The 11,068-nt window shown below is 43.1% G+C and overlaps 1 protein-coding gene across 1 annotated transcript; it reads left to right on the top strand.

Moving 5' to 3' along the window:
- Positions 1 to 6,554: 6,554 nt before the first annotated feature.
- On the top strand, positions 6,555 to 8,661 carry LOC132379228 (bone morphogenetic protein 10-like). Its single transcript, XM_059946937.1, has 2 exons — positions 6,555 to 6,897; positions 7,721 to 8,661. Exons 1-2 carry the CDS (start codon positions 6,555 to 6,557, stop codon positions 8,659 to 8,661), a joined length of 1,284 nt encoding a protein of 427 aa, XP_059802920.1.
- The last annotated feature ends 2,407 nt before the right edge of the window (positions 8,662 to 11,068 follow it).

Below are 11,068 nucleotides of genomic sequence, written 5' to 3'. Positions count from 1 at the left end.
TGGCAGTCTATTCCACGCCCTCATCACTGTCTGCATAAAAAACTTACCCTTGACATCTCCTTTGTACCTATTTCCAACAGCTTAAAACTGTGCCCTCTCGTGCTAGCCATTTCAGCCCTGGGGAAAAGCCTCTGACTATCCTCATGATCAATGCCTCTCATCATCTTATGCATCTCTATCAGGTCACCTCTCATCCTCCGTCACTCCAAGGAGAAAAGGCCAAGTTCACTCATAAGGCATGCTCCCCAATCCAGGCAGCATCCTTGTAAATCTCCTCTGCACCCTTTCTATAGTTTCCACATCCTTCCTGTAGTGAGGTGAACAGAACTGAGCACAATACTCCAAGTGGGGTCTGACCAGGGTCCTATATAGCTGTCACATTACCTTTCAGCTCTTAAACTCAATCCCGTGATTGATGAAGGCCAATGCACTGTATGCCTTCTTAACCACAGAGTCAACTTGTGCAGCAGCTTTGATTGTCTATGGAGTTGGACCCCAAGATCCCTCTGATCCTCCACACTGCCAAGAGTTTTACCATTAATACTATATTCTGCCATCATATTTGACCTACCAAAGTGAACCACCTCACACTTATCTGGGTTGAACTCCATCTGCCACTGCTCAGCCCAGTTTTGCATCATATCGATGTCCTGCTATAAACTCTGACAGCCTTCTACATTATCCACAACACCCCCAACCTTTGTGTCATCAGCAAATGTACTAACCCATCCCTCCACTTCTTCATCTATGCTTAGTCACATCCTCAAAAGATTCTTTCATTCTTTTTCAATCTTTTTATTAGTTAAATAAAAGTACATATATATGTAAACAAGAGGAGAATTAGCTCAAATATCTATATCAATAACAATTCAAATAAAAGAAAAATAAACATTATCAAGATCATACATAGTATTAATCTAATAGTCTATAAAAAGAAAAAGATTATTGATTCTCCTCTTGTCCATAGAAAAAGATGAAGAAACTTTTATAACTGAGATGTACACAAAAAAACCCAAAACAAACAAAAAACAAAAAACAAAGAAAAAGAACTAGGCAGCTCAAACTGAGAGTGAAAGCAAGAACATCCTCAAAAGATGCAATCAGGCTCATAAGGCTCGACCTGCCTTTGACAATGCCATGCTGACTATTCCTAATCATATTATGTCTCTCCAAATCCTACCTCTCAAGATCTTTTCCATCAACGTACCACCCACTGAAGTAAGATTTGCTGGCCTATAATTTCCTGGGTTATCTCTATTCCCTTACTTGAATAAGGGAACAACATCTGCAATCCTCCAATCCTCTGGAACCCCTCCCACCTCCATTGATGATCCAAAGACCACTGCCAGAAGCTCAGCAGTCTCCTCCCTCACCTCCCACAGTTGCCTGGGGTATATCTTGTCCGATCCCGGAGACTTATCCAACTTGATGCTTTCCAAAAGCTCCAGCACATCCCCTTTCTTAATGTCTATGTGGTCAAGCTTTTCAATCTGCTGTAAGTCATCCCTACAATTGCCAAGACCTCTTTCCATAGTGAATACTGAAGCAAAGTATTTATTAAGTACCTCTGCTCTCTGTTCCAGTTCCATACATACTTTCCCACTGTCACACTTGATTGGTCCTATTCTCTTACGTCTTATCCTCTTGTTCTTCACATACTTGTAGAATGCCTTGGGGTTTTCTTTAATCCTTCTCACCAAAGCCTTCTCATGCCTCTTTTGGCTCTCCTAATTTCATTCTTAAGCCTCTTCCTGCTAGCCTTATAATCTTCTAGATCTCCATCATTACCTAGTTTTTTGAAACTTTCATAAGCTTTTCTTTTCTTCTTGACTAGATTTACAACAGCCTTTGTACACCACTGCTCCTGTATCCTCCCATCCTTTCTGTCTCATTGAAACATACCTATGCAGAACTCCTCGCAAATATCCCCCGTACATTTCCTTGAGAACATCCGTTCCCTATTTATGCTTTCACGTTCCTGCCTGTTTCCCCTTACTCCAATTAAACACTTTCTTAATTTGTCTGTTCCTATCCCTCTCCAATGCTATGGTAAAGGAGATAGGATTGTGATTACTATCTCCAAAATGCTCTCCCACTGAGAGACCTGACACCTGACCAGGTTCATTTCCCAATGCCAAATCAAGTACAACCTCTCCTCTTGTAGGCTTATCTACATATTGTGTCAGGAAGCCTTCCTGAATACATCTAACAAACTCCACCCTATCTAAACCCTTGCTCTAGAGAGATGCCAATCAATATTTGTGAAATTAAAATCTCCCACCCTGACAACCCTGTTATTATTACACCTTTCCAGTATCGACAGGGACATTGAGGACATCATTGGTCCTCAATGACCCTGTTACTATTGGGTGGTCTATAAAAAACACCCAGTAGAGCTGTTGACCCCTTCCTGTTTCTAACTTCCACCCACAGAGACTCACTAGACAATTCCTCCATGACTTCCTCTTTTTCTGCAGCCATGACACTATCCCTGATCAGCAGTGCCGTGCCCCCACCTTTTTTGCCTCCCTCCCTGTCCTTTCTGAAACATCTAAAGCCTGGCACTCTAAGTAGTCCATAGTTATCCATATAGTATAGAGTAATTGGAGTTGTAACAGATAATAACAGAAGCAATTTAAGAAAGGCGCTGATGATTTTCATCTATGACTCCCTATGTCACTGTCTTTGAGATTTTGTGCATCCCATCTTTGGCGTTTCTTAGACTAATAAATAAAATTTGATCCCACTTCTTAGAGATTAATTAAATTTCTTTAATTGGGAAAAGTCTAGAATCCATTATTAAGGAATCAGTATCATGACCTGGCAGAAGCAGAGTTGATGAAAAGGATATCAAATTTGACATTTTTTCATATTTTTGAGAATGTAACAAGAGTGGATAAAATATAAGGGGGGTCATAGTAGTGTAGCAGTTTGTACAACACTTTACAATGCCTGCTGTAAAATGAGAGTTCAATTCGTGCCACTGTCTGCAGGGAGTTTATATGTCTCCTCTTGACCGGGTGCATTTCCTCCAGGTGCTCCAGTATCCCCCACATACCAAAGACGTATGTTTCGGGATAGTGAGCTGTGGGCATGTTATGTTGGACATGGAAGCGTGGCAACACTTGTGAGATGCCCACCACAATCCTCACTGATTTGATTTGACACAAACGGCGCATTTCACTGTACGTTTTGATGTACATACGACAAATAAAGCCAATCCTTCATTGTTAAGAGGGAAATAGTAGATACAGTGTATTTGGATTTCCAAAAGGATTTCAATAAGGTGAAATATAAAATTGCAATGGAGGTTAAGTATTGTTGGCTTTATGCCTGACATACACTCAATGACCACTTTATTAGGTACAGGAGATAAGTACCTAATAAAATGGCCACTGACTATGTACATAAATATGATAACTGTCTAACTCAGAATACAGATTTCAAGTTGGCAAACTGATTGATTTACTACAAAGACTATTTACAATTTACATCAATGAATCATGTGGACGGACTACGTCTACTATAGTCACACTTTCAGATGATACAAAGCTAGGTGGAAAGCAAATTATGAAGAAAACACAATGGCATTGTAAATTACCAGGGAAAATCAGGAAGAGTGTAACAACAGAGAGAGGACAGACTGCTGTGGTATAGAGGAAGTTCTGGATTTCCTTTGTTATGAAGCACACATATATAGTTGCTATGCAGGTAATTAGGAAGAAAAATAGAATGCTGGTCTTTTCTGCAAGAGGGATACACTGATAAATAGGAAATTCTTACCAGAATGCTGTAAGGAATTAGTCAGACATCATTGGACTACCTGATAGAATTTTAGTCTCATTTATGGAGCATTATTGTTGCATTGGAGGCAATTCAGATGTTCATTATGTTCAGTTCTGGGATGAACTCCTGAATTCATGATTAGTCAGGCCATCAAAGGTTACAGGGAGAAGGCAGGAGAATGGGACTGAGAAGGATAATAAACCAGCCACGGTACAGCAGACCAGATGCGTCAAGTGGCCTAATCCTGCCCCTATGTCTTATTTTCTTATGTAGGTTTGGCTAATGCAGAGAGATTGAATTAGCTGGGCCTCTGTTCAATAAAATTTAGAAGGATGGGAGGCAACATTATTTGAACATAAAGTTCCAAGGGGACTTAAGGTGGATGCAGAAAGGATGCTTTCTCTCATAGGGGAATTTATAATCTGGGGGTATTGTCCGAGAATTGCTTAAGTTGGGGAGGGAAATGAAATTCATCTCTCAGAGTTTCTTTAGAAAGCTCTTCACCAAAGACCTGTGGAGGCTGATTCCTTGAAAATATTTTTGGACAAGACAGACAAGAGGTTAATGAGGAAACTGCAGGAAAAGTCATCCATGATCTTATTGCATGCCAGAACTGACCCAAGGGGACTTATGGCCACCTCCTGTTCCTATTCCTCATCTCGTTATTACTAGACATGTATAAAATTAGGGAGAAAGAAAAGGTGTGGGTGTAGCTACAGCTCCTCTTATGAATTCCCGTACTGAATGATGCGCTTCTAGTAGTACCTTTGCATACAGGTTCATCTGAAGCTTTTACATATAACTCTATCCTGCTGCTTAAGATGTCATGGGCAAAAAAAGAAGCTGGCAAAGTGTTCAGTGGGATCTAAAAATCTAATGGAGGGTACAGGGTTAGATAGCAGATTGAATTAACAATTCCAGTTGTTGCATGGTTACTGTCTGCATTCCTTTCACAAAAAAAAAACTAATGAAGACATGATTATGACATCTCAAGAATGTGCTTGTTTTATTCTAAATGAATTGCAAGTATTGTCTTATCTGCTGTACTTGAGGGTTAAAACAAATATTCCAGTCTGCTTTGTGATGGTAAAGAGGATTTTCAGCATATTTAAAGCAAAAGGCTTTATGTTCCAGGCCAAAACATTTGATATAACCATATAAAGGCTTCAGTTTTGGAAATTTCAAATTAAATTTCTACTTTCAATATCTTCTAACACAAATAACAAAGTTATTAATATAAAGCATTTGTGGAAAGCACGGTGCAAAGTTTATACTGCTATTGCTCAAATTGATATCCAGAAGATACACCATTGTGTTATGAGTTAATTACATTCTTGAATACTTCACTTATCACCATTCACACATAGGTTGTGTTGAAAGTTCAAGTTACTTTAGTTTTATTCAAAATTATTTTTGTTTTGCATGAATAATTCACAGAGTACATCGATTACTAACACAATGCATATTCTGAGCCTGGGACAGAGAGGGAGATAATATCTTCTAGGAGTGAAATTAGGTGTGCAAAGTCTCAAAAAAGAGTTAGGAGTTGGTTCTGTAATACTATTGGATGTCCTATCTGATATGTAGCTCCGTTAAAGTTAAAGGAACTGAATAAGGCTATGCAATGCTGTGAAACCACCAGTTTTGCCATGCCGCACACAATAAGCTGATAAATCTTTCAACTACTTTTTAAGTGTGAATGCTTTGGTGCAAATGGATTAATAGCTGTGCTAAATTAAAACAGAGAGAAATTTTGAACAAGCATAAGCATAAATGCCAGTCAAAATACCTAACGTTACTTTACAATAGGGGTTCTCAAACTGGGGTCCACAGACCCCCTGCTTAATGGTAATGATCCATGGCATAAAAAAGGTTGGGAACCCCTGCTTTATAATCATCGCCTCACCAACTTTGTTTTAAAAAAAACTAATTCAGATACATTACAGGTCAGTCATCTTTTAATTCTTCAGCGACAGCAAATTGAAAGTAAACCCAGAACGATGCATTCTTTCCTTGTTGTTACTCATTAGTACATCTGTGGAACTTTTTCTGCCCGCTACCCTTAGTGATAAAACTGTTAAGGGAAGGCAGGGCTGCCTACACTTTTCCTGTCGGTCTACTTAAGCCAGTGGTGGGAAAACACTTTTGACACAAAACAGGCGGGATGCTGCACAGGCTGTCAAAATTGTATCGGTTAACTGATAATTTGAATGAGGTTAAGACTATAATTAAATCCCTATTAGTTGGGGGCCTTTTGTTCAGCACCCAAAGCTTTGAAAACCGGTTGACTTGGCTCTTGTTTACTGAAGAATTGTTTCACAAATACTCTGCAAATGCAAGAGTAATTTGTAGTCTTGAAGGCTGCGATCTGTTGAAAGTTCTTGTGATGTTTGCAGAGAATTGGCAGCGATGCGGTGCAAGTAATTAGACACTGACCTCGAGAGCCCAGATTCTAACTGGCCGTGGTGTACATTGTACTTCCCATTAGTCCAATGTGTTGGTCAACTGTTTACAGAATCTTCATTAACTGAGATGGTTACGAAATACGGGAAACTCAAACGGGGTATCAATAGCCAAGATAAGACGGTCCATCTGTGCAATGATATTGGTGGAAAGGGAGTCGCGGCAAGACAGAGCAGAACGAGCAAGCCAAGGGGAGTCAATGTATTGAAGAGCTCTCGCTTGTCTTCATTCTTCCTTCGGTGCACGGCCATATACCACTAAAAGGATACCACAAGAACCAGAGGCCTCCGAGAAGACAAGGAGCAATGACTTACGTTACCTGCCTCACTATCACGTTCTCCCTCACTTTCCTACTGCAAGTCACAACATGTAAGCCGCTCAATGGTTGGGACCAGTCAGTCGACGAAGATGGATTAGACAATTACGGCAATGAAGTCTTTCCAGAGGACGATTCTGGGTTTGTTTTCAACGCATTTTTGGAAAGCGTGAAGGACGAGTTCTTCGGGAGTGTGAACTTGTCGGAAATCCCTTTGCAAGACCCGTTGCAAGAAGATCCACCACAGTACATGATCGATCTGTACAACAAGTTTGCCACCGACAGATCGTCCATGCCCTCTTCAAACATTGTAAGAAGCTTCAGAAATGAAGGTAAATGCATTTGACGGTCCACCCGTCAATTTTCTCCCGAGAGAGAAGCACTCGTCCTCTGACATCTCGTGCTCAGTTTTTAGCCGATTCTGTTTCTGAATTGTACTGATTATCAACGGTTTATTCATTTCCATTGATGTTGCCTAAACTGCTGAACTCCTCCAGCATTTCGTATGTGTTGCTCTGTCTGAAATGCGTAATGACAGCTTCACCAGGTAGTGAATAGGCAAGATGAAGGAACGGGGGCAAGTTTTTAAAATAATTACTTTGGACGAATGGCTTTGTTTCGAACTTTGCTCAAAACCCACCGCGAAATTACAAGAACATTGCTCTTCGCCCGCTCGGTATTCCACAGAATGCCGGTACAAAGCGTGTACGTTCAAGTGTTTGGCTAATCTGATATTAGAACATAGAACAGTACAGCGCAGGAACAAGCCTTTGTCCCACTATATTCTGCCAAACTAATTAACCTAGTGGCACATAATTCTCTTATCCCTATAGTCTATATCCCTCCATTCTCTGCATATTCACGTGCCTATCTAAAATTAGCCTCTTAAACGCTTCTATCTCCACCGCCACCATATGCCAGGAACCTATCACCCTCTTTATAAAATACTTGTCCTGCACAGCTCCTTAGAACTTTCCCCATCTCTCTTTCAATGCATGCCCTCGAGTATACATTTCAAAAGATATCGGTTGTCTGCTCCGCGAATGCCTCTCACAATTTTATCTGATTTTGAGGAGCTCGGTGTTACTTTTAGATGGGGAATGTCCTTTAGATATCCCGGTGTTTCTAATTGTTCCTCTCTCTCTGTGTCCTTAGATACAACAACGGTGCTCGCAGTAGAGGAACGGGGGACGAGGAGGCACATGCTAGTCTTTAACATAACCATCCCTCAGCATGAAGAGATCATTGCGGCCGAGCTGAGACTGTACGCCTTCGTTGACAGAGACAGGAGGGTGCACGAAGGAGTGAACAGGATAGTCCGTGTTTATGACATGGAAGAACCAGGGGAAAACTCGAGTGTGATTTCTATGCAGCCTCTGATGTCACTACTAGTCTCCAAAAAGATCGATGGCAAAAACAGCGGATGGGAAACGTTTGATGTGACAAATGCTGTCAAACGGTGGGTCCGATCCAACAAAACGACCCATAAGCTTGAAGTTCATATTGAGAGTGCCGAGGAGGAGGTTCCGGGGGCGGCGGTGCTACAGAACGAGCTGAGTTCGGAGAACAAGAACGAGCCGTTACTGGTGGTATTCTCCGACGACCCGAGGCACGGGCAGGGGGACGAGATGAAGGAAATGCTGGTGCATGAACAGGAAGTCGCGCTGGAAGAGCTGGCCGAGAGGTCGGCGGCCCGCGGCCCAAACCCAGACCTGTTCAAACCCCAGGCCAAGCTCTCACGGGACTCCTCGTCACGAACCCGCAGGAGTTCCAAAGGGAACTACTGCAAGCGCTCTCCTCTGCATGTGGACTTCACCGAGATCGGCTGGAACTCCTGGATCATCGCCCCCAAGAGTTACGAGGCCTACGAGTGCAGAGGGATCTGCTACATTCCGCTCAGCGACCACGTCACGCCCACAAACCACGCCAGGATCCAGACCTTGGTGAACCATTGGAACCCCGAGAAAGCTTCCAAGGCGTGTTGTGTCCCCACCAAGCTGGATCCCATCTCCATATTGTACAAGAACAGTGCCGGCGTGACCACCTACAAGTATAAATACGAGGGGATGGTGGTGGCGGAATGTGGCTGCAGATAGCGAGAAATGTGTTTTCACACACACGCACACACACACCCGACACATATATGCACAGAACACATACACACCCCACGTATACATACATACAAGCCTACTTGTATACACAATACACCCTGTCACAACACACATAAACGCAACGCATACACCCTGCACACCCCGACGTACAGCACATACATAAACACACACAGACACACTACATACACACTGTCCACATACGCAAATATACGTACATCATAATACACGTACATACGCCACATCACAAGCACCACAGACTGAACCCGGTTCATTTTTTGTAAATCTGTACATTTGGGATGCAAATTTATATATTTGTTTATTTAATGACGAGTTATGTACAGCTGGCCAGTATACATGGTTAAACCTTACATCTTGGGAAGCATTTGATTGTAAATACATTCACAGTATATGATTATGATCCAAATGTAATCGCTCCATGCATAATAAATGTCGCGTTTTCTCCGAAATCTACGTCCTCTTTTGAATTCGCGATTGTAAACATTAATTGTAAACGCGGCAGTTCAGTCTTAAAGAACGGACTGTTGTTCCCGGACAGAGTGACACAGAGAAATGGAAGTTTATTCTTCCCTGCATTTTTGAGGCTACCGAGAACGTGTTAAATGACAGTAGGTCGCATTGCCGGCACAGTCTTATCCGGCAACATGCCACTCTGCTGTCCGCTTCTGCATGGTAGACTTCACAGATAAACTCACATGCCTTCCACCAGCTAAACAGACCCGCGGGCAATTACATCCTGCGAGCGAATAAATAGTTTATCAAAAACCCTAATATAAAATGGCCTTTTTGCAGTACGCTCTCACTATTAGCAGAGAAGAGGTCAAAATACACCAGGACAACGAAATCTTGGTCAAGGACAGATTGCTCGTTATGTTGTATCTTTGCCCGCTGGAGGCCCCAGATTCCAAGATGTAAATGACATTCCGAAGAAAAGACATCTCTGATTAGTTTAGCATCGGTAGATTGTCAATGCGTAAGATTTGGGTGAATAAGGCAGGAGACGCCATCAATTTGATGTCATTTTATGAATGGGAATCAAGTAGTTCCAAACGAATTGGATCAATTAAATTCAATAAGAGGCATATAGCGCTGGCGCAGGCCCTTCGGCCCACCATGTCAGTGCCGACCTTGATACTTGTATCTAGCAGTCCTATTTATCTGCATTTCTTTTGCGGGTAGTCTGGATCCCCCTGTCCAGTACCCCCTGACTAAACGCATTATCCAAGTACAAAAGTTACCGCTCCAGTATGGGAAACGGTGCATGATGCACCATCAATAACTCGCGGAGACGTGAGGCGACAGATAGGCTTTAATTAGCTGGAAGAGAAAGCACTATCAGCAGCAAGAGACCATCACACAACATCCTGGAGACTGAGGGAGGAGCAGCGCCTCCAATCGCCTTTATACCGGGGTCCGTGGGAGGAGCCACAGGAGCAGTGGGGGGGGGGCGTGTCCAGACAGGTATATGTAGTTCACCACAGTGCATTTTCCAGTATATCATACTACGTATATTGTTAGTTGATGTTACTGCTTGTCAAACCTTGGGTAGTTGTAAATGACCGTGCTGCACGCACAGACTGTGGAGTCTTGGCCACCTAGTTCTGTCACTAGTGGAAGCGCCCTTCAGGGTGGTGACTTCCCATTCTTTGCTCACGGTGGGAGTGAGGGGCTGGGGACGGTTGTGAGATCACTCCCAAATGACAGAAACGGGGGAATGTTGCCCCCGCACGGCGTAAGAAGGTAAAGCGCGCTTATAAAGAGCCTCAAGACCACTTCGACAGTCGGACAACCACTGCATCAGGTAGACCCCACTGTACGAAACATAAGAGAGTTTTTCCTTTCCGAACCTCTTCCACTCACCCCATCTTTCCGCAGCCTTCGCAGTGATGAGTTCCTCTTGTCCTTACCAAACCACTGCATGAGCCCCCACATCCAACACATCATTCTCTACAACTTCCGCCATCTCCAAAGGGATCCTGCTACCAAACATAGCTTAACCTTCGTGAATCCCTCATCTATTCGTCCCCCCCCCCCCACTAATCTCTCTCCCGGCACTTATCCCTGCAAGCGGACAAGTACTACACCTGTCCATTCACCTCTTCCATCGCCTGATTTCAGGGCCACAAACAGTCCTTCCAGGTGAGGCAACACTTCTGCTGGGGTTTGTCTGTCGTGTCCGGTGCTCCCGATGCAGCCTCCTCGACTTTGGCGAAACCTGCAGTAAATTAGGGGACCTCTCCGTAGATCACCTCCGCTCCATCCGCCACAAGCATGACTTCCCAATAGCCAAACGTTTTAATTTCAATCCCGTTCCTGTTCCGACATGTCGGTCAACAGTCTTCTCTTGTGCCACGACGAGGCCACCCTTAGCGTG

This window comes from Hypanus sabinus, chromosome 21 (genome assembly GCF_030144855.1).
Source record: "Hypanus sabinus isolate sHypSab1 chromosome 21, sHypSab1.hap1, whole genome shotgun sequence".
Lineage (NCBI taxonomy): Eukaryota > Metazoa > Chordata > Chondrichthyes > Myliobatiformes > Dasyatidae > Hypanus > Hypanus sabinus.
This window is presented reverse-complemented; position numbering and strand designations above follow the sequence as displayed.

Coding starts and splice junctions, on each gene's coding strand:
- LOC132379228 (XM_059946937.1), top strand. CDS start 6,555: ATGACTTACGTTACCTGCCTCACTATCACGTTCTCCCTCACTTTCCTA. Junction 6,898..7,720: donor AAGAAGCTTCAGAAATGAAG/GTAAATGCATTT, acceptor CTGTGTCCTTAG/ATACAACAACGGTGCTCGCA.